The 24,317-nt window shown below is 36.4% G+C and overlaps 2 protein-coding genes across 11 annotated transcripts in view; one reads left to right on the top strand and one right to left on the bottom strand.

The window, feature by feature from the left end:
- Nucleotides 1–16,297, top strand: part of NTNG1 (netrin G1) — a 157,573-nt gene extending 141,276 nt beyond the window's left edge. For 2 of the 10 annotated variants that reach the window (XM_067001731.1, XM_048066900.2), the window contains exon 8: nucleotides 14,631–16,297. In XM_067001731.1, the coding sequence (XP_066857832.1) occupies nucleotides 14,631–14,857 (227 nt within the window). In that variant the 3' untranslated portion in view covers nucleotides 14,858–16,297. The remainder of the gene's footprint in view (nucleotides 1–14,630) is intronic. The other 8 variants (XM_067001733.1, XM_067001734.1, XM_067001736.1 and 5 more) reach the window with 6 other exon arrangements.
- The window catches only part of VAV3 (vav guanine nucleotide exchange factor 3), a 275,359-nt gene that overhangs the window by 58,571 nt on the left and 192,471 nt on the right, over nucleotides 1–24,317 (bottom strand). Inside the window, exons 29-33 of the mRNA XM_048066888.2 lie at nucleotides 11,476–11,575; nucleotides 6,998–7,100; nucleotides 3,832–3,960; nucleotides 3,050–3,133; nucleotides 1,122–1,394 (exon numbers count right to left, since the gene is read on the bottom strand). The gene's annotated coding sequence lies outside the window, so the exon portion shown is untranslated. The remainder of the gene's footprint in view (nucleotides 1–1,121; nucleotides 1,395–3,049; nucleotides 3,134–3,831; nucleotides 3,961–6,997; nucleotides 7,101–11,475; nucleotides 11,576–24,317) is intronic.

The raw sequence follows: 24,317 nt of genomic DNA on the forward strand, positions 1-24,317 counted from the left end.
GTAAAGAGTTTCACCACATGTAGCTCTTTCTTTCAAGAACTGAAGCTGCATTTTGATAGTGAGGCAATAAGCACTGACTAGAATCCAGAAAGAACAAGTTACTCTCACAAGGTTCAGAAAACTGGCTTACTTCCTACTGATTTCAAGAACAGGAAAATCCCACAATAAGATTTAAACTGGGGCCATTAGTGCAAGGAAATTCATATTGAGGGCAAACATAGCATCCTTAAATCAGCCCCATTGTGTCGACATTATGCAGCAAACTGCAGCTCTCTGCAAGAAGACTTCAGTTCTCAGAAAAAAAATCATTCCATATATCTTTACAGACAGATTACAAAAATGTATTGCAATGGAAATGTCTTTAAAAAGAGCCAGGTGTTTTGAAATGACTCAAATTACATACGCACACATGCCAGTTGGTACACTGGGAAGACATCATGAAACACAGGCATGTACACAGCATAATTTCTGCAAGGGTTTGGAAATTTGGATCCAGATTTACACCACCTATCAGAGTAAAGCCATATAGTGCTATAATTTTTGTGCAATGACCTGCTAGTTCATGCAAAACCCTTACTGATTTAAAACACAAATTAAAAGATGCTTAGAGAAGCGCACTCTGTTTTTATCTTTTCTTTTATTCAGTGGCACTATGACGACTTAACGATGCTGCAGCCCACGCCTGCTCTGCAGCATTAGAAGACCTTGACTGTGTTGCATATAGAAAACACTGAGCCAGCCAAGATGTGTTGTGCACCTCCCTCACCTTCTCCCACCCATCCTGGCTTTGGCCCAAATACCTCTCTTCCAGTTCCAGCCCCTTCCTTTCAGCATTCATCTTTCTTTGAGTCTAGCAGATACTCATTCCATAGCTTTCTTGCAGTCTTCAGAAAGCCATCATCCCACTCAGATCTGCCATGTTACCACTTAAAAAACGCTGTCTCACACAGGCAACATAAAACCTCTGCATTTCACACTCCACTCCTGCGCTTACTTCACTGTGCCTGTCTTTCAAACCTGATCAGGAAACCGTGCTGGAGTCTCTCCTGCCCCAAGACCATATATCTATGCAAAGGTTGGCATTACCTGTGACATGATGGCTAGCTGTGCTTGCCACGTACCTCCATGGAGCAGGAGGGAACTCAGTGTTCAGCCTCAGTGTTTGATCCTTCATAAGAGTCCCGGCATAGAGCAGTCCTACAAAAAGTCATCCTACCTGGAATTACAGCCTTTTCTCATCTTCCAACATCATGTGTATGCATGCATCCATCACCTGGGACTCTACAAAGGCATGCCATAAACACTGGTTCTCACCATAAGAGGGGGGTGTAATACAGTTCTGGAGGAGATTTGTGAGCAGAGGAGGCAGATTTCCATTGCAGTCCTTGCCAAATCTGCTGAAAGAGAAGGATGAACATGTGATAGGAGCTATGGGCATTCAGCTTCTGTAAGGTAGGGGCAAGCATGAGAGGATGGCTTGGGACACAGGACAAGACTGGACTGGAGGAGATAAACTTGTCAGGAAATACAGCTTCATTATCCAAATAGTATTTAGCAGAACTCTTCCTTTTCTCTAAAAGTCCCTCAAGGAAAAATACTCAGACTCTTTTAAATAATCTACATTTTAGAAGTACATTTTCATTGTGTGTAACTCTTCCTTAAGGTGAGCGTATGAGTTAGTAACATTGTTATATGCACAACATGAGAAAGAAGACTAAGTTCTTGGCTGTTCAGTCTCACATACGAGTGGAAGACTTGTTGAGTAAAGCAGTTATTCCTTTTCAACATGAAGCTTGAATGTATTGATACAATATATGTATCGAAATATGTAACACTGATTATAAAGCAACTTATTTTACCTGTGTCCAGAATAATGGAGTCTCCTATTATTTTTCAATTCTAGCCTAGTAAACTAAATAATAGCACAATAAACTAGCACATTCTAGCACAATAAACTAAAAAATGGAGAAAATTTTAAATACAATAAAGCAATTGCTTCTAAGTGAAATCATACTTTGCAGTTCTCTGTTCCTTGAGGATCTCAGGTTATTTCAGTCTTCACTAATAATTAAATTCTAACTCATTTGTGCATCAAAAGTTATACAAGAACTTTCCCCTCTGTTAAGCACAGAAGGAAAGAGTTTTTACAGTTAGAGAATTTTAACTCAAAACTTTTTTATGTGTGAATTATCTTAACATTTTGTCATAGTAAGCACTATCAATACACATGTTTAAACACACTATCTTTAGTTCATTTGAGCATATAATGAACTTTTCTGACATTAACTAAACATATATGCATTGAGTGCTCTCTTTCCAAGTCTAAGCCAGGCCTGTTGTTACTCAGATGTTTTCTAAACTGTAGTGAAACTCTGTAGTTGATAAAAAAAGAGATTGGTGCCATTGTTTAAATATTGCAATAACTTATTAATAACAGCCTGCATAATAATATTGTGAAAAATATATAGATCAGCCTGTCTGTTGTATCAATCAATCTGTCAAAATGAACTGTGCATTTTAACTGTGTAGTTACCAAAACATCACTTTTGGAAAGACAAATAAATAACAGGGGCCTTTGAAATTTTAAAAGGCAGTATAATCAAAGACAGTTATTTTGTAGTGTGCTTTAGTACAGGAGTCCTTTGGACTTCACATTAAATGATGTGATAATGTAAGTCAGTTAAGAAAAATAAAAGGTGTTTTCAACAACACTAGCTAAGCTGATCACGTTGTTTACACCTGCACAGCATATTGCAGAAAAACTAGTGTGCCTGAAAAGGACTGTCTTGGAATGCAAATGTCTATTATCCATGCTTTCCCGTCTAGTGGCTGCTCTGTCATGAAGATAAATGCACACTGATACCTAGAGCAAGTCTGTGTGTAACAATAAATATTGTTGATGAAAACTATCATGAAGCAGCTAATAGTTTTAATTATTTGATGCATTAATTTATTAGTTCTCATTTCTGCTGAGTGCTACATGCCAGCTGTTTAAGCCAGTGAAAAGAGTAGGAAAGTAAATCATTACACCAATTAAAATCCCACTTACAGGACAGCATATTATCATCCAGTATATTTCAGAAGGAAATTATGACGTAAGAATCTGCCTGTTCAGTCTCATTTTTCAATTTCACTGCGATTAAAAAAAAAAAATGAATAACATATAAGATTTTTTTTAATGCCAAGATAAAGCACAGGAGACAAAAAAAAGGATTTGCAAATCTTTACCATGTTTCTGATATATGAATATGAAGTTTCTAAAGCTCTGACCTGTCAGATTAAAAGAAGGTACATACATGACATCAGTATTTCTAACTAAGAATATTTAAACATCTTATGCAATTGCACATGCCACTTGTAAATGGAATAGATTGCATATTCCTTTTTTAACTTGATAGCTTGTAAGCATTTCTCAACCTGAAACTCTCCAAATTCCCTTGGAAATAGTAAACAACTCTGTTGTTGCATTTATCTAAAAAACAGTGCAATGGAGTAAACAGAACTGGAATTCACAGGACCTATGTTTTTACCCTTCTTTTGTTAGCACAGGCAAATCATTTGGCTTTCCTTGGCATCAACCTCTCCATTGTTCACTGGCAGTAATAACTCTTACTCATTCTGAAGAGCTTTGTGAGACCTACGGGGCCATGTTTTTATCCCCATTCCAGAGCTATCTCAACAAAAGCACTCTGAAGCCTTTCATCTACATTCAACACAGTATGTCAACGTAGATGCAGATTATCTCCTGATAATTGTTGCTTTAACAAATATATATATATATATTATCCCTCAAATTTCCTATGTTTTGTAAGAACTTTATAAATGTTTTACCTTTACATTGTAACTAATCGTCACATAAACTCTGAATGTTCATCTGCTGAGAGATCTTAGGCCATTTACGTTGCACACTTGTGTTTTGATCTTCTATAGTAGGGTATTTTGCTTGTGTCTTAAATGCCTCTGTTTTGAAAAATACATTTAAGAGGAACATATAGCAATCATAAATATAAACTTGGCTTTATTCTTACCTATGGTCACCATAACATAGCTGATAAATCACACTTAATACAGAAATATTTATTTATCTATCAATTACCTCAGAGCTTCCTTTCCCTTTAATATTTACATATGCATCCCATGTTAATATCTTTGTTATTTATGACAGTGTAATTTAAAATTATTGATGTTTCCATTACAAACTCTATTTTATGTAGTTTACTTCATCATAACGTATCTTTCCATTAGATTGTTACTAATTTTTCAAAATGCTCTATGCAATTGCCTTTATTCCAAAGAAGTAAAAATAAGAAAGTTGAAACAGATTATAGATGACAAAAAACTTTAGAATAGCAGTATTTAAAATTTAATTTAGCGTTTATATAACACCTCTTTTGTGTAAAAAATACATAAATTCAACTAGATTATTTAAAAAGAAAAAACACCCACTGAAATGCAAAATTATTTTTATCTCAAAGAATTTTCCTACACCATTTTTCCCATATGCTGCAAGTGGCATAAAAAAAAATAGGAAGAACCAACCTTATTGCATCTGAGTGATACTAACCTCATTAATAAAAACGTAGTTGTCAAAAGAAAAAACAGGATATGCACATGCACCCATCTATCATATACTTGGGAAGCAAAAAAAAAAACTATGAGAGAATACAACAAAAATACTATCATTAAATGACATAATCTTATAATTTAATATTAAACTTCTTACCAAGGAACACTGAAAGCATTTTAAGTTTTGTCTACTAAGAACATCAGGATCCAAGGCCATGCAGCTGTTTTGAGGAATACCAATACAAGTATGTATCTTCAGATAAGTACTATTGGGGAATTCATGTCATTATTAGAAAAAGCCACCAACTTTGTCTTTCTTTCTCTATTCTTCCATTAAAAAATAGGAAAATAATTATTAGAATACTCGTCTCCTAAAACATTAGGAAATATTTTAACTTGTGATTGTCTTCTCTGATTTTACTGCCAAAAAGGATTAAGTGTGTAGGGACATTCCATGGGTTTTGAAAGCCTTCAATCCAGCATTCTCTGCGATGGACAGCAGGAAGAGAAGCTTTTGTCTTTGTAAGCAAATTAGAGTTCTGTTTGTGTTCAAAACATTCTTGCAAGTCAAAAACCCTAGCGAGTAAACCTGAGGAATATTTATAATCACGTATTCGAATTGCTGACCTTTGGATGCTTCTGCCTTGGTTTGCTCTTCAGGCCGCCTTCTGCTTTTTTGTACTCTGTAGAAGTGATCCTTGTTGTATTTTAAGGAAATACTGTTGTTGTGTATGAAGCTGAAAATATACAGCAAAGCCATCCTGCTAGCTTTCCAGACAGGACTGAACTAATTGCCTGACTTAAGATGTCTGATGGCACTGCTCAGGTGCAGGGGAAGTGGGCAGCTCCACAATGCTGGAAAGCCAGAACTTGGGGAGACCAAGGAGGGAAGCTCCCCAGCATGAGGTCCTGCTGCAGTGCCTGAGCAAGGTGAGCAGAGCAGCTTCAGTGGCAGCAAGGCCACTGGCTGCAAGTTGCCAGACATGTCCCTTGTAGTGTGTTGGGTCTGGGATCATGGTGGGAAGTCAGACATAACAGGCAGGGGCAGAATCAACCGGGAGCAGCTGAGCCTGCCAGGTCATGCAGATGAGGACCAAGGCAAGGGTCTGAGTTCAAATGCACTGGTGGGCAGAGGGCACTTGGGTGGAGGCCACAGGTAAAACTTTCCACAGCTCTTACTCACAACTTCGGAATTTCTATAGCAGTAGCCTTTAGTGTTTCTTGCATAGCAGCACTGTATCAGAGCAGATGTCAAACACAGGCAGGGGAGCCACAGAGAGCTTTCAGGTAAGAGGGTTGCAGGCTACCCAGGAAAGTCACAGCCTGTTGGCACACCAAAATACCTAACGGCCACTAGAGACCCACAGGCATATCTTGACCCAGCTGGTCTCCTGGCACCGTTCCCACAAGCGTGAAACTCTCATAGCTCTCACTACATATCTACCAGCCCTGTGCAAGCACCTGAAATAGCCTCTGGCACCTCTAATGGCAGTATCTGCATGTATTTGGAGAACCATATCCCACCTACCAGCTGTTCAGGGCCTTTTGATGACCAGTGCATCTTCTGTATCTGAGGGGTTATTGCACTTAGCCAATTTTTATTGATAGTGGTTATATCCAAACCATGACCTTGCTGTTGGCACTAGAAAAAAAAAAAAGAAAAAAAAGTGGATTCTATTGCTTCTCTTCCCACTTAAGGAAAGAGAAGACAGATGGTTTAAGAAGGTTCTAAGATAGAAATAATGGCACCACTGCTTACAACTTTTTAAGTGGAATATGAATGATAGGGGCATGTAGTGTCCCTGTTGAGTAACTAAAGTTATGCTGAAGCTTATTGCTCTCCTGAGATTATCCTAAAATATGGTGAGGGTCATACCAAGTCAGCGGTAGTCCTCCATTAGCAAAGCAATAAAAAGCATGAGGATTTTTTTCCCCCTTTGAGAATCATCCTCTTTTGGAGAAGTATAAAATCAAAACTATCTAAATCATACAACTGAAAGGTTAACTAACCATTTCCTAAAACCAAGGAAGATGGAGAGGTTTATCTCAACAGTAATTCTTATATGATGAAATCTGCATTTGTTTTCAGCCATTTTAACAAGCTATTTGGTGTTGTTTCAGACAAGGCTATTATGACTTCTCTATCATGCAAGAGTATGAAATCCAAAATTCATCTTTCTCCTCATCCTTTTGACAGATTTGATGCATTTCTTCTCAATATCTTTTATCACTTAAATCCAAGAATTTTAGATTAAAAATACAGATGGAAAATGAGAAAGCACAGACATAGCCTGTGAAATAGAGTAACTTTCTATCTCCGCTGTCTTTGTACCATGCTTAAAATTAAGTTTGTTCTGTAGAGGATTTTGCATTTTCAGTAGCAAAGCAATCAACTATGGTTACCCATGTGAATGCCAGGATAAATCAGTACCTATTTACAGGAGAGAGGAATTGCCATCCATTTTGTGGCTGTACACAGGAGACAGCTCTGAATAGAAGCTGCATCTTCTAAGTAGAAACTCTGAAGAAGTTTCCTGCAATTTGATTAGAAATAGTTTTGTAGTGAAAATTGTGCACAGAGACCAGAAATTCCATGTAGAAAAACAATCCAAAAACTCTACCAGAAACTTTCAGCAAACACAGTTTCTTCATTACCCACCTATCATTCTCCTATGACTTAATAAAATGGGTTTTATTTTAAAAAGTGTCATTTCAATTGTGCCTCTAATTGGCATTTCTAAGACAATTCAAGATGGAGATGTCTTCCTTTAGAAACTATTCTCACTTGGTCAATGTTGATTTCCTTGTATTGTTTACAATTTAATTAAACACAACATTGTTTCAAATTTGCACCAGAGATCTTTGTATTAATGTCTGTCATTTTAAGACAATAATTGTGACACAGTAAGATATGCCTTAGGCTTGTACTTGTCTACGCTAATTTATTTTGTCTCAACTTCAGATTGCACCTTGGTGGATAAGTACAAACCATTTCTCTTCCCATGCTATCAAAGCGATTTGGCAGTGTCATAAGGTAGTTTTACTAATCCCACTGCAGCAAATGGTTGGTTAGTATCACTTTACAAAAATATATCATTATGGATATCTTTGGTTTAAAACAGCAATAGCTGTTTTTCATATCAGGTATCTCTGGTTCAGAAACAATAAGTCTGATCAACACTTTGACATATATTCATAGCAGCTCAACATTTAAAAACCATTTAGAAGTAAATGTAACTGGTAACAATAAAATAAAATAAAAACCAATAAATTCTAATAATAATCTAGTAGTAGACCTAATTGGCAGAAAAGTAGGGGGAGAAATCTTAGTGACAAAATCTTTAAGTAATTACTAGACACTGGTTATTCAAATTAGTAAGATGCTTAAGTTATACAAGTTTGAGGTTTTTGTCATGCAGTGTGCAACAGTAATTGTAACAGCAATTGTGAATATTTCAGAAGAAGCCTGACTACTTAAAATTTTCCCATGCCCTTATGCCCTCATTCCTAATATTTACTTTGTATGTGTGAAATCTCATTAGTGTCACTAGAGCTCCACATAGAAATCCTTGAAACATAACAATAGCAGAATTGAGGTCCTTTTATATTGCACAAAAACAACACTTAGGATTGTTTCCAAATAATGGGGAAAGTTGTTGTTGCTAACTTTGGCAGGCTGAAAATATTTTGATTGTGGTCACCTGTTCTGAAACCATTGGAAACAATTTTAAACCTCTGCATTTGAATGAGACTGTTTTGCATGCCCCAGCTTCATTAATGTCTATTTAACAAATACTAGGAAAATATTATTCATACCTTTCCTTGGTGACTGCGGAGGTTTTGTATTGCACATTTGCTATATGTATGCCTAGATGGCTGTACCCTTAGTAGGCATACACACAAACTTCCTTATTTGTTGCAATTTCTTTTATATTCTATGATTGCTTGCTTTTTTTTTTGGGGGGGGGGGAGGCAGGGGTTGGGGGGGGAGTTGCTTTCATGGAATAGAATGGTTTTGTTTTAAACCATTTAAGTGATTACATTTTTACAAAATAATGCCAACTAGTTACAGAATTTTTATAACATTCATAGGAAGTAATTCTGTACTTGACAAGAAATCACTTGTGCTTGGCCTCAATTTACTGAACTTATGTAGCAAGATGAAATCTCCCAGTTTTTCCAGAGCATTTCAATTCAATGTGCTGTTCACAGATCTCTCTATATAGACAACCACTGCATATATTGAAACTTCCTATGAACGTAATTACCAAAAACATGGGTTCATTGTTCTGAAACAGTATTTGGTTAGCATGTGTGCTAAAAATCTATCCATAAATGAATTCATATAACATTCTTTGCTAGATAGGAAGCAGCAAGGAAACAGATGCATTAGAAAAAAATCAGCCAAAAATAATTTCTTTAGCCACTAGACCTGTGACCTGCATGCTTTCAAAGCTACTAACAATGGCTGGAATCCAAGGTCAAAAATTCTCATTATTTCAGTAGTGTCATTCATACAAACTACTGAGGAACAGTACGGAGATTTCACTGCAGCAGAAATAGGGCCAGAACTTGCTTCAGTCCTTTAGAATAGACCAAAATGGTGTGTAACATATTCAGAGCTGTCAACCCACCAACCTGTCCAAGGACTATAATACTCAGGATCTGAGAGACAAAAAAGAGATAAGGGAAGAAACAGTCGTGAGAGAGCGAGCTATAACAAATATTATCACAAAAAGACCACATGGAAGAAAAATAGCGATGGGAGAGATCATACAAAACTTTGCTTGAAATGAAAGGCTTAAGAATTCAAGAAAGAAAAAAAAAAAGGACCTAATAAAAAGTTTGTTTTTATTTTTTCTGTGACTTCATTGTTAATGATCTTTCTGCTGTTTCCATAAATAATGAACATTTCAAAATCAACACAGATTTTGATGCGGAAAGGGAAAACCACCTCTCAGATCACAAAAAAAAAAAAAGTAAAAGATATTTGGGTTTTGTTTGATTTTATAAGTTAATTGCCCATCCTTTCTCACGTTCATGTGGCTAACCCAGCTGAATAAGAAGCTTCTGTAGGCAAGCTGTACAAAAATGAAGGTAGTATGAAGAAAGGTACATGTATTTTCTCCCCTCTTGGATGGCCCTCAGGAAGGATAGGAGGCTAAAAGAAATTGGGTTTAAATCCAATATGATATTTCCTGTCTGAGCAGTAGACAGACCAAAAGCTCTTTGCATATTCTTTGAAGATGCCCAGACACAGTAGCCAGAAAGAACATAAGCCAATAGCACAGTGCTGTGTCTGAGGTGATCAAAAAGAACAAGACTTGCATTTGTGTTAATGTGTCTAGATTTCTGCTTCATAGCTAAAGCCACCCCTAATATAATCTCTATTTTTTTTCAAGAAGCTGCAAAAGTATTAAGGATGCGTTTTGGACAGACTCAGAAATTTCCATGTATTATTCAGGCTTGAACAGTTAAGAAGAAAGTAGACATTTGTCAAACATCTACACTACTCTCAATATAGTTCATTAAATACCTAATATAAATTCTGTGAAACACTCACATATCACTTACCCCTTGAACTGCTTGAGCTGGTTGAAAGACTAGATTTTTTTTCCCCTTGTTTTCCTTTTATATTCCATTTACAAATTTAATGACAATGGAATTACAAACCAAATAGTTACTTGTGAATATTTTTGTATTTTGAAGCAAGGTATCGTTTGGTATTTAAAAAGGTCTTATCCTGTAAAAAGAGGCTTCAATATCTTAGTAATGATTACTTTTGAAAACACGCTTAAGTTTTAATTTAAAAATAATAACAATCTCTTACTAATTGCAAGCACTTGTTAGTTTACAGGCATTTTCCCCCCGGAAGAGAAAAGCTTCAAATGGCTACCCATCTTTACACATAGCTTTTTTCTTTCTCATTTGTATAGTGTTTTTAAAGATCCCATAATCAAACTACAGCTTAGATCATAAATTGATTATTTATGAAAAAAATAAAATTTTCCTTTATTTTACATTAAATATTTCACTTCCCACAGTAGCACTAGAAGATCTGGAGACTGTGCTCAGAAATACCCCTCAAAAAACCTATGAAACTCTCCACAACAAGTCAGATGTCTGTTTTGTTCCTTAAATAATCGATTTGATGCGTTGTCTTCTAATTCATGAAGATCTGCCAGCAAACTCACAGCTAGTTTAGCCACACAAGTCTTAGGAGTCAAGTATGACTAATTCAAAATTAGTTTTTATTTTCATTGTTTCTTCAGTGTTTCATTCTTTGATCAGAATTTGATACCTGACACCTTTCCAATTACAAAAAAAATAGAAAAAATGGATTGTCCAAGCATAGTTTTGGACACCAAATGCTGAACATGAATAATGAAGATGTAGGTCTTCTGTGATTCACAGCTGGTTGTCAGCGTCCTGCCAATAACATGAAGAGCAGGAGGATGGCAGAGCTGACCTTTGTTCCTAGCTATGCTCACAATGTAGTAGTTCAAAGAAAAAAAAAAAAAGACAATTCACTCCTGCCTATAAAAAGCAACCTAGGCATCTTTACACTAGAATGCAGTTCAAAATACATCAGTTAATCCTCTTGCCTAAACAGGCAACAGACAGCAATTCTTTCACAGTTAATTCAGAGGCACTAAGCAGATGATGCAAATGCTCCCTTTCTACTTGCATTTATTTTGATACGCTGAAAAAAGGGCTTTTCTTTAATTGTTAACTTTTAATAGCCAATGACAGAGCTAAGGCAAAGCTAGTTCGACATCTCTCTGCAGTGGAGGCAGTATTTCACTGTTCGGTGTATAAGAGTAGGCCAGAGTAAAGTAGGTAGAAGGCAGAAAGGGTGCAATGGGCAGGAAACCCTACCAGGCATGTGCTGGACTCCACCAGTCCTACCTGCACGCTCCAGCATGAGTTACAACAGTTGTCCTTGGACTTCAACACAGAGCAAGGGGTCTCCAACTTCCTGGCCCTCCTGGCCCCATTCAGCAGCTGTCTTCTCAGAGTAAAACAGAGAAGCCACTTCTGAAATGTGTTATAATATGTATCCTAGCAAAATATCACATTAACATCAGAAACATTACTAATTTTCAAAACACCAATCAATATACTTGCCTTTCTTATGTCTTGGCAGAATGTTGACTAGTTTTCTTCAAGGAATAAATTTTGTTCTAAACTTCAGTGAAAACACTCCAGTGAACACACATTTCTATGTTGCTGATGTGCTACACTCATTAGCTACAGCAAATCCAAATCCAAACTGAAAAAACTTAATAATGGTTAGCTAACAATTAGTTAATATTTAAATTTTAAAAGTCATCCTTGCCATGCCCTCTGAAAGTTGGGAATGGTATTAGAGTTGGTCAGAATAAAATTAAAAGTGACAAAAAATAAAGGGATTTCATTTCACAACTGTTTTACTTCCAAATCACCACAATTGCTATCTACATAATACATACATGTGTGTACGTGTGTGGGTGCAAAAGAAACACAGGATTAAACTAAGGGAAAAAAAGCTTTGATAACACCAAATTAACAATTCAATAATTTCCAGCTGCAAGTACTTTGCTAAGAATATTAAACTCTACTGTATTTACTTTTCTGCATTTCTGTGGGCAAAAACAGTACACAAGAAATACTGGAGAGAAGCTTTTGATCCATCCCTTAAGTACCTTAAAGAAAATCTTGAAGTAAGAAATAAACAGTCTGATTTAAAACTTCAGTATCTGTAACATTATATCCAAAATTTTGTATACAACGATAACTAGAGGCATTTGATAGCAGCCTGCATCAGTGTGTCAGACAGCACCATCACCCATATCCAGCAATCTGTAACAACATAATCAGCATCTGGGTTGACGTCCTCCTAAAATAACAGGCTATCGTTGTCAATATAAGTTTAAAAATGGTACAGCTATTGGAAAACAAATTTGTGTTACTAAATACTTGGAAAATTTGGGACAATATATTCAGGGCCAAACATGAAGTGAAATATCTCATCTGCTGTTTAAAAAGTAGTACTTAATTCACTATTGATTTCCACCCAATTATTCGAGGCAAACAGTCAGTATTGATGGGACACATATTTCACCATTTTCATTGCCTGAATTGTAGGAAGCATCCCAGCAATGAGTAGTCCAGAACAAATAGGTACAGTGGCTGTACCATCTGGCAAATTGTTTTGATTTTACATTTGATATGGCTAAATATATACAATATGAATAATAAGGTCAGCTTTAATTATCTGTTATAACTGAGGCTATATAACTCAAATATTGACTTAAAATCCACTTCATTTTTTCAGCCTGTTGCCATTATACTTTTCTGGGCTGTTAAGCTCACCACATTTATTTGGTTGCGATTTACTGTTCCTCGTGCATAATAAAGACTTTGTTATAGTGAATATACAGAACATCAAATTCAGATGTATGGATGCCACCCATGTATTGTCTGTTGCACCTTAATATTCAAGTTTTGATGTCACAGTTCATAAACTGGACAATTCCAACTCCAGAGCACTTAGTATGGAGCTTTGATTACTGAAGTTATCACTAAAAAAAAGGTATTTAGTTGTTCTCTCTCAAGTACATCTGTGTAACACACTGCATTAGTATTTGGCCCACTTGGATGCATAACATTAGAAAGCAGTTGTCAGAGCCCTTCCAAAATGAGAAAATGTCTTTTCTGAAATCAAGCCAGGGCAGATAAGATTGCCAGTAACATTCTTGGTACACAAAATTGTATAGATTTATGTAGACCTCTGTCTCTTAAGGACATAGGCTGTTTGGATTTTAGTTTTCATAATATTTGGGTTGGTTTTAAGAACAAGTTAACACTTATAAAACTGTACTTTTTGTACAACTAAATAGCAATATGTTTAAAGTAAAAGGAAGAATATTTTCTCCTATTCTGAATTAATAAGGTTATTTCCAGGCTAATATTTGTATAAACAGCATATAATGTTAAGTTTATCTCAACCAAACCATTCCTTAATTCCTTAAGGGAAAATTTTTACTGTTACATCCTGCCTAAACAGTAGGTGCAAAATATTTATTAAAATCACCACTCCCATGTAAGACAGAGCTGTAAGCTAGCACATATTCTACTAGTGTTTTTCTCTGGAATAAAACACAGATTGACACGTTCAAGTAGTACGTTCCTCTTGTTTTTATATAGTTACCGAGTGAAATATTTTGACTGATATTTAGTAGTTAAAAAATAAAAAGCTGCCAAATTTTCATATACAAAGTGTGATGCAACTCTCTAAAACCACTGCTTGTGTTACTTTCTCTCAATTCTTTTGTCAAATCTGATTTCTGAAGTTGTTATATCAGGCTACAACGTCTAACTAGGATAGTTTTGTCAGATACCCTTGTACCAAAGCAACAAACTTAGTTAAGAATAAATATTTGATCTGTAATGGAAATTACAACTTGATCTTTTATTTCCATATGTACATAGCATAAAATCCCCATCAAATAGCATGCTGATATTCCTGCCTGTGCTTGCCTTATTTTTTGCATATTTTTTCAGATCACTGATATGTGCAATTCTTGATTACAAAATCCTGTCTTCTCATACAGATCTTTTTACTTCAGCAAAGCCACATTGCATTTTTAACCACTGCTCATGTTGTCCAAAAGCCTTAAGCACCTTGCCTCTTTCAAGTAACAACAAACTCACCTATAGTTCCAGTTCAGTAGTAACCATAAAATAGCAGCCAATGGCACAAAGCAGGTATTAATCTTCATATTTCATTATTAATTCATTACTAATATTGTTAGTTAATATTCAGCAGTCTGAAGTGGATAAGATTCTCCAAGACTACAGCTTTAAAAAAATGAAGAGAAAATAGCAAATAAACCAAATTCAGACTTGAAGTTTTTAAAAACTAGAACATGTCCCCTGCTTACATGTCTCAGGAAGAGGAGGGAAGCATGAGATGAGCCACTAGTGTTTTAGTTCTGATTTTAGTGCAGAATTTCTCCTGTAGCTGAACTTATATTTACTCTGCTTTTCTCTCCCTCCCTCCCTCCCCTGCTATCTTGCAGCAAATGTATGTGACAATGAGCTCCTGCATTGCCAGAATGGAGGAACGTGCATCAACAACGTGCGATGCCAGTGCCCTCCAGCCTACACTGGCATTTTGTGTGAGAAGCTGAAGTGCGAAAGGGATCCAGGAGGCTGCAGCCAAAACTCCGGCCAGGGGGCAATATCTCACGGTCCCCTATTACTGCTGACTGCCCTACTAGGAGCAACTGGGCTTTGCACATGCTAGGCTCCGTATGGTTGATGGCATCATATTCGGACTGCTTCAAAAGAATGTGCCACATGAAAACAAAACACAACCCAAGCGTTTGCTACTGAAATTTAAAAAAAGGAAAAAGAGAAAAAATACTACATACAAACTAGGAAGGCCTAACTGAACTAAGCCATATTAATCAGTTACGGACAGTGCTCTGAGTCAAGACTGTTCCCCGCGACCCGAGACGGGTTGGCAGCAGCCTATTCTGTCAAATCAGCACTAGCTGCCGAGCTCACACAGGACAAAGGGCTTCGACAGCCCCAGAAATGGAAACAGAATTCAAAAATGTTTGCTACTCCTCTCTGGTGCGCTACTGTACCTCCGCCCGGTGTGTGGACCGACCAAATAAAGGCATTCTTTGCTGTCAGTGCATTGTGGGTATAAGGAAATCTGTAAAAGCTGCCATATTGGCCTGCTTCAGTCCCTGAATCCTTTCCTACCTGTGCTTTAGTGAACGTTGCTCTGTAACCCTTGTTGGTTGAAAGATTTCTTTGTCTGATGTTAGTGATGCACATGTGTAACAGCCCCCTCAATAAAACTCAAGCCAGTCATTTCCTTGTATAACTTAGCAGCACTGCATCAGTAAGATGCTGTGTTCACCTACTGTACAAGAGTGGCTATAGGACAAAGTGTATTTATCCTTTTGTATTCAAATGAAGTTATTTTTCTTGAAATAATGTACAATGTAGATTTTTTGTATTATTGCCTATTTGTGTTACCAGACAATTTGTTAACGTATTTAATTCTAATCAGATAAGAGAAAAATATTACTTTTTATTTAGTCCTTTTCTTTTACCTTTCATTTAATTGTGCAGAGATTTCTCTGTATGGGCAACGTGCTGGCATCAAAGAATATCAGTTTACATATATAACAAGTGTAATAAGATTCCACCAAAGGACGTTCTAAATGTTTTCTTGTTGCTTTAACACTGGAAGAGTTCAAAGAATAAAAATTCCTGCATAAATAATTCCAGGATTATGTATTGCTATTTCTTAAGACATTTTAGGGAAAAAAAATAAATCATTGTACCACCTCGTATGTGAAAGAACAGATTCAACAGTAGAAATTACATCATAACAATCTAACCTACTTATATATTTTACTACTGTCAGTGTTTTTCCAAACAATTTGAAACAAAGCACATCATTTGCTTGAGGAAATCGAAATCTTAATCATCAAATCCTAAGCATGGAAGAGGTGTGAAAAGTTGAATAGTTCTCATCTTTCTTCTCTCAAGTCATCACAGAAATTATTCCAAACTAATTCACAAGGTATTTCGGAAACCAGTCTTTAAATCACACAATTTTTGTGGATTTGGGCAGTAATGAAGTAGATATAGCCACAGCTTAAACCGTTTCTCCAAAAGCATCATTAAAATGATGTTTGTATGTGTACTAGTCTGCCTAAGAAACTGCAAAAACAGCAGCAATCAAAAAAATAAGATTTAACTTTTAATAAAGTCAAATTTAATATTTAGAAGGAGTGTCAAAATATACAGCAGCAAGTAGATAAAAAGTGCTGCTCCAGCAAATAAAGTTTGTTTTAAGTATTGCCCAAGGTGTAATAAATTCTTGTTTCTGCCTTTTATTAGGCCAATTACTGAGTGTGACAGAAATGAATAGCAAGAATAGAGAGGCAAGGCAAAACTACAGCAGCATTTCAAAGTCCGGGGGGGGAAGTGGGGGGTTGGATCAAAAGGTAGCAAGACTATATGAATTCATTTCCTGGCAATTTTCATCATAATGGCTGTAAATATTTTACCAACATAATAGCCTACTACGGAAAACTGTTAATCAGCAAAAGAAAAATTCCTGAGAGAAATAAATTCTACCTGGCTGCCTCTTCCAAATGGTGAACAGAGCACAATTTAGGGCACTGCCTTCATGGCTAAGCTCTTTCTGCTGAGGGAAGTTTTGCGTGCCCACCCTCCAGAAACAGGTAGGCACACCAGGTCTTCATTTCTTTAAAGATTCATGTGAAGATGACAATGAAGATAACACGCTGGTATTTCTTCAGGCTGTCAACCTGGGCCCTTCACGTAGAATATCTGCTGTTTACATCAGCACTTTGTTTCACTGGGCTAAGATAAGGCAAAGAAAAATTTACAGCTTGGGTGGTTACCAGTGATGGTCTACATTAGATTGAAGGTATACATTAAAAGAACATTCATGACAATAAACAGAAACTTATACTGCAGACTTAATGAGGAATATAAACGCTAATACAGGTGACATGCAAAGCCAGACACTTATAATTAAGCGGATTTCTGATATTAAGATGTGGAATTTAAGTTTCCTTAATGCTTATTAGCACAGACTAAACTCAGATTGTGCAATTATTGGAAAAGATGCACTTAAGCTGTCATAAACTTAAGGCTTTATGAAAGTGCTAAGAAAGCATGTTATGCACATTTTGTTAGAAGATATTCTGCCAGCAGTACTGAAGTATAATGAATATCAGAACATAATCAATTCAGCTGCATTCCAATTTCATGTGGTTATGATCTTCTAAACCAGTGCAGAGTATACGTCTTTCCACATTAATTAGCTACCTTTTTGTTTGTTTTATCCTCCCTCACCTATTAATAAAATCATGATTTTAGGAGTACATTCACTGGCAAGTTTTCATATCAATCGTCGTTTTCTTCAGCTTCATTATTTTTTCCTCTGAACTTCACAAAACTTCACTAAGTGAAATTTTTGAATGCAAGTTTCTGCTATTTTATGCCAAATACAGTTGCAAAAATTTGTACATCTGTAGAGAGAGGAGTTTTACACTGCATGGCATTGCTTTACCTGCTTCTTCATTGAATTCAGTGGAAAATGAAGACAGAACCTGTTTCCCATTTCAGAAAAACTGTAAAAGAAACAAGATTCCTGTTGCTGAAGATATAGTGGGATCTTCCCATGATAATGTGGAATGTTGCTTTATTTTTCAGCTGAAAACATACACCCTTTCAAACATATTATGGGTTTCTTGGAAGGGGGGTAATCTTGTCCCTGCGACTGCCTGTAAAATAGCAAACACACACAACACCAAAAAAAAAAAAAACCACAAACAAACAAACTAAAAAAACACCTTGATCACTAACCTGGGATTTTGGTTCTGTATCAGAAAGCAGCAAAAGGACCCTACCATAGAGTTATAATTCTCTGTCCTGGAAGACTTACCATCCAAAAACTCCACATCATTTAGTTGCCTAGATCATGGTTCAGAGTACAATGACCTTAAACCTAACATTCATAATTAAACTTAGGCAGTTAAATTGGTTTCAGTTATTTTGATAAATCTGTCAATCCTAGTCCACTTGCAATTGCTGTGTTTCTAGCCATAGAATTCATTCTGATGATCTGGGATCCCCATGTTTAACATCTGAAGACAGTGCAGCTTAAGACAAGGTCTTGCTCCTTGATGAGGGAGCAGCAGAAATGTCCACATGAAGCTATAGCCATCTTTCTCAAAAGGACTTTAAGATAAAGACATCTATCACAGTGCTGCATAACCGTTTCAAAAACAAACTATTCAAAGAAAGAAAATCTAGTTGGACTCACATTAAACTGAGATATTGCCCTCAGACAATAATTGATCTAATATTTTATCATGACTTAGCCACAGATAAGAAGTTATTTCATGTTGTGAATAGAAGAAAAAAATAATGTGCAAAAGACTCCTCATATTTAGAAAGAGCTCTTCTGCTTCCATATAATTTTATACATCTTTTTCATAACTCCAAGACACCAGGGGGATTTGTTATAGCCTCACTGGGATTCTAGGTTTATTAAACTATTGAATTAACTAGATTCATTCATGCATGCAGTTTATTCACCTGTGAGAAATTTGAGTAATATTTTTCATAAAATATGCAAGACCAGATTTTCAGCCAGCCTCCAGCCCTGCCTTCATGTTTGTCCTTAGAAATGCAAAGTTACAGACGTAAATATTAAGACACGGTCAATCAATTTATTGCTAAGAAAAATCGTATGTTTAATTATTTAAGAATGCAAATATTTATCCACCAAAACCCAAATCTGACATGATAAAACAGAAATGCTTATATTAACCAACTTACTACCTTTCCTACCATCATCCAATATCAGAAAAATGTAAAAAGTGTATGCAAAACAGACAAGCAGAACAGCAGCATTTTGCACCATATGGTGCATTTCATTTAATGAAATGAAGGTTCATCACCAGTACAGCATGTTCACTAAGACACACCATTTTTGCCACAATGTGCAACAGACAAAATTCCAGTACAAAGCATATGTTTCCCTTCATGGTTTTTCTGACCATTATTATGTGTGCAGAACCAAACATACACATGATGAAATAGCACTTGAGAAATTGTACAGTCTCAGAGAATACAGCAAAGACTAATATTATGCAATCTGCAGAACTAACAGACTCTGAGGGCTTCAGGATTGAATTTGTGCAACTGTTGCTGGCATTTCTGAGAAGGACCAGGATAAAAATCACATCATGGAAGCGCACTGAATCAGAGTTCACAGCAGTCAGCAGAACTAAGCGACAGTCTAGCTACAGAAAGCACAACAGGATGACATCAGCCCTGCATCCATCAGAGGGACAGCCACATCTCACCCAAGGTCATCATTCCCCTGTCAAAACCTTTGTACGTGCAAGCGCGTGTGTGCACGTGCCCGTTACATTTACTAAGTTACCCGCACTATGCTGCTGAATGGAGTTGCTACACGTGTTCAAGTTTACTGTTAGCACTGGTAATACAATTCTTATACTACAGGCGAACCATTGTTGAGAAACTGAAGTAATAACAGTTATTCTGGGGAAAGAGAATGATGAGTGTGTTTTGAGGTATGTTTGTTTTGAGAAAATGAAACCAAATTCAGATGAGTACTGTTTCTCACATTATGTCATTTTCACTTGAGTTCTCTGTGCAGGTCTTTGTGACATCCAAGAAATCCATTACTAAGAATTTAATTCTGACATTTGTATGTCTGAACAAGACCTTCCAAGAATAATGATGTCAGTGCAATACTGTATACTGACAGCCTTTACAGTTCAAGACTGCAGGAGAGGCTCAAGATGGAGTACCGGAGTACTCTTCTTCAAAGACAAGAAATAGAGGCATTGATTAGGGTGAAAAGAACTTGTGTATTCCTACATGTAAGTGTTTAAAGTTTAAGAAAAATATGTTACACGTAAGACAAAACCTCAATAATTTGGATAGCTTTGCATTCTAAATAGAAACTGCCTGATTTTCACGAGTCTGTCCCTTACTGTTTATTGCAATAAATGTACAGTGAAGTGGACTTTCCTCTATTCTTGTGGAACAGGAAACGAAAGTCTATATCATTCAACTGTAATTTACAAAGCCACATATATAATGATTTATATATCATTGCAATGTTTAATATATAGTCGAGTTATGCAAAGCTTAAATTCAAAGGAGGGAAAAAGGCCAAAAAATCCACTGTTTTCAAGAGTTACAATATTTGGAGAAAACACAGCACTTGCAGAGTAAAAAGAAAAAATTTAAGTTGCCCCCAGAAAAGAAGTGTGCTAGGATCTCAGGAAAAAGACAAATTTAGATACTATACAGACTTAATAGTTCCACAGACACAGCATTTGTCATTTTAATCCCTCATTTGGATACTGCAGGACTTGAGCCTCGCTTAGACGAGATAATCTTCACTCAAGGCTTTCACCTCCTGGTCTAGGTGAAACACTGCCGACTTATCTGCTGGCAGACCCTAGGCCCATCCACGCTACCTCTCCTTTGTCTTTGACTTTTTGCTGGCACCAGCTGTGAATTTAGCAGCTCTAGTCTGGTCATCTAGTACAGATGTTCACGAAGAAGCTGGCCTTCTGCACCTTTCAAGAAACCAAGCCACAAGTCTCCCTGAAGGCAAAGCACAGCAGCAGTTACATCTGCTTTTTGTCAGGCACCTCCAAAACCATGGAATGTAATTCTTAGAAGTATACAGAAAATGAAATGTGTTCAGAAGAGAACGTGTTCCCTCCAGGCCTTCTTTTGGCATCTGCTGTCACCATGTTCAACACTGGACTGAACTAGGCTCTGAACGGCTACACTGACTCATTCAATCCATTTCTCGTTAACATCTCTTACCTCTAATTACTGTTGCTTGGTAGGATGAGAGAACTGGCAGGTAGAACGCTCCAGTAATTACATTTATTATACTGCTTTCTTTTGCCATCCTACAGCTTGCTTTCCTCCTTAATTTCAGGTTTTTTTTCTATGCCCTCATAAAATATATTTATTACTTTGCTCTAGAGATCTCCCACAGGCAAAAAGTAGGTGGATTGGTACTTATGAATTAGTCTTGGCAGTGCTCTTTTGCCTCCCTAGATCTGGTACCGAGTCACAACTACTTTTACAATCCTCTCATGGAGTAGGATGTAAGGAATGATGACTAAACTATGTAGATTTACTGGTGAACAATTTTTTGACAGGTTTCTCGTTTACTGACGATATCTAGCATCTGAGTATCTCCCAGACTTCACTGAGGTTAGCCTCATGACACTACTGCAAAGCAGGGAGGCATAGTCTTTCCATTTTATTCATGCAGACTGAAGCTTTAAGATGCTGAGAGACTTACAAAGTCAATTACAGCATGAGAGATTAATTCTGACACCTCGTCCACCGCATTAAGTACTAAGACCTACAATTTCCTGCTCCATCCAAATTATACAAGCCTGAAGTTAAATAGTCTTCCATCTGCATGTATTTGCCACCCACTTATTTCAAATTATCTTATCTAAGTCTATTTTACATTACACCTCCCAAAACATTGTCTTTGCCTTCCACACTTGGAGTTTGAATATTGTGCTACATACCTTACACTTTCGATTGCGCTGTGTTGGGTTTTTCTCTTTTGCAACTCCAGTCTAAAGCTAGAAGGAACAGCCACAGTTTTTTGAAGGGATGTTATATATGAGTCAAAATAATTGGAGGCATCATAACAGTTTGAGAAATTAGAAGACATGCATAAACAAAAAAACAGTAAAACACTAAAATCCTCTTCCAAAAGGAAGACATTGGCTATCTGTTTTTCCCCCCTCCTTGTCTGAATTTTACTTTATTGGATTTATTAAGGCACGTATAATAATTCTATTATGACTTTATAAATTATTATACAATATTTTTAATAGCTGGAAATGCCTATAACTTAGGCATTTAATTTCCTCCATAAATGCCTAGATACTGACACAATTAGGTTGTGATGCATGGGTATTTCTGTTTACTGGAAATCTGGTAGCAAAACGACTCTACATTTTGAATGGGCTCATAAATATATATTGAATTTAATTTTTTAATACACAAAATCCATTTTCCTTTTGTTTGGCTGGTTTGGTGGCTGCTTGAGAGAAATATTTTCTATAAATATTTTTGTTTTGTACAACTAATTAGTCCATAAATCAGTACATTGTAATATGACAGAGATTACCCTCAAGCCAATAGAGAGCAACTGATTGAATATACTTACCTTCTTCATAACTCATCTATCTCTAATGTCTCTGCATTTTCTTCTGCTGCTTTCAAATGTTGTCTTTTTTTCCTCTTCCCATTCTTCAAATATAAACACCAGCTTAACCAATATGCACACTATTAAACACCAGATTTTTCCTGTGTTTTGTATCAAGTGCAGTGGGTTGACAAAGTACATAAATAAACAATAACCAGATAATCATAGATTAATCATTGTGATTCTGTAGTAGGAATTCTTACATGCTTTCCATCTTCACATTACTTATTAAGGCCATTTACTGATATTAAAAATGTGCCAACTCTCAAGCATAAACACGTCTCTAAGAGTAAAGAGTACAACTACAAATGTAAAATTCCTGTAACAGATGTCAAAGACTAATTTAGAATTCAATTCAGGATAGTAAATATTACAAAAAAAAAGTAAGAAAAAAACTATTTGCTGAACTTGAAGAATCTATTTCAATAACATTGAAGCTCTTTTTCTTCCTAGCATATATGCCTATTTTATTTTTTTTAAATGGCTTGTAATGGCTAAGACAATGTAGGTAGTTCTGAGGAAGTAGTCATTCAGCCCTCCACAACTGTAAAGTTAAAAAAAAAAAAAAAACAGTAAAAGAGACATGGCTTTGTCATTATTTCTGCTGACTTAAGCTCCTAAGTGGTAACTCTCGTGAGGCAATTAGTACATTGACTAATGGAGATGTACAACAAAAGCTATCAGTCCTCTCTCACTACCTGTCAATCTTTGCAAAGGAAGCCTAATCGAACTGGAATGAAGATAAGCTAACCTTGTATCCTTAACCAGGCCTCAAATAAGGAAACAGGCTGAGGAAATAGCATTAGAACGTGTAGAACTTCAGTGGACACAATGCACCTGTTCTGTGGACAATTCAGATTCATTCTCCATAGACTGACCATCTGCATTCACTAATGACCTAGTCCAGATCCACTAAATGCAAAGGAAAGCCTTAACTTGATTTCAACAAAACAGAGTCAGGTTTTAAATCATCTTGAAAAACAATTTCAGTAAAGGAAAAGGTAATCTCTCAGGCATTATCTCCGTGATCCCAACATAATCTGCAACATTCGTACAATTCCTTGCACTATTTGTTGTGCATTATTCTATTGCAGCACTTAAGTTATTCTCATTTGAATTTTTCCACAGACCCAGCAATTCATGACAAACATCTTAATTTTAAAAGCTGGTCTGCATGGCATGCACTATTTCTATCCAACTGAGAAAGGAACTCCCTAGCTGAAGCTGTTTTCACCAACAATTTGTTTGCCAGCAGCATGTTTTCCTGTTTAATCCGTGTTAACATTTTGTTCAGAGTTATCCTAACTGGCATGTATTCTATCTGATAAACATCTCTTCTTTTCCCTCACGGAAACATTATTTATTTATGACATTATTGTTACAGACAACTAAACAGCCGAGAGGGAAACACATTTGCTTTTCTACAAATACCTGCACATGCTGTTAAACCTGCATCATTTTTCTTACAGAAACATCTAAAACTTGGTAAAAGGCTTCCTAGCATGTCTTTGGTATCCACTGAGAACAAGGAACAGACACCGACACATGCAGCAATACAAAATCAGCAAGAGTTCAGGAGAACAGGAGAAAAATAATGACATTTCAGGTTGTTAGGTTGATAGATGAAACTTTCCCCCTTCTGGCCCAATTTGTCATGACTATGACTAAATGAACTAAATGGGCCCAATTTAAAATGACTCAAATCAAGAGCTGCTTTCATTCACATTCTCTGTATCTTTGCCAATGCAGGAACTAACTACTCCATTATTAGGAAACCAGTGCCCAGCAAACAAAGCGAGTTAACACCAAATAATTTGTGTTTGAGGTCACAGTGCCCCCCAGGCTGCTTCACGACTGAGAATGAATTAAGGAGGAAGAGATAGCATAATTCAGAATTTCTAAAGTGCCT

The sequence above is a fragment of the Anser cygnoides genome, chromosome 8, assembly GCF_040182565.1.
Source record: "Anser cygnoides isolate HZ-2024a breed goose chromosome 8, Taihu_goose_T2T_genome, whole genome shotgun sequence".
In the NCBI taxonomy this organism is placed as follows: domain Eukaryota; kingdom Metazoa; phylum Chordata; class Aves; order Anseriformes; family Anatidae; genus Anser; species Anser cygnoides.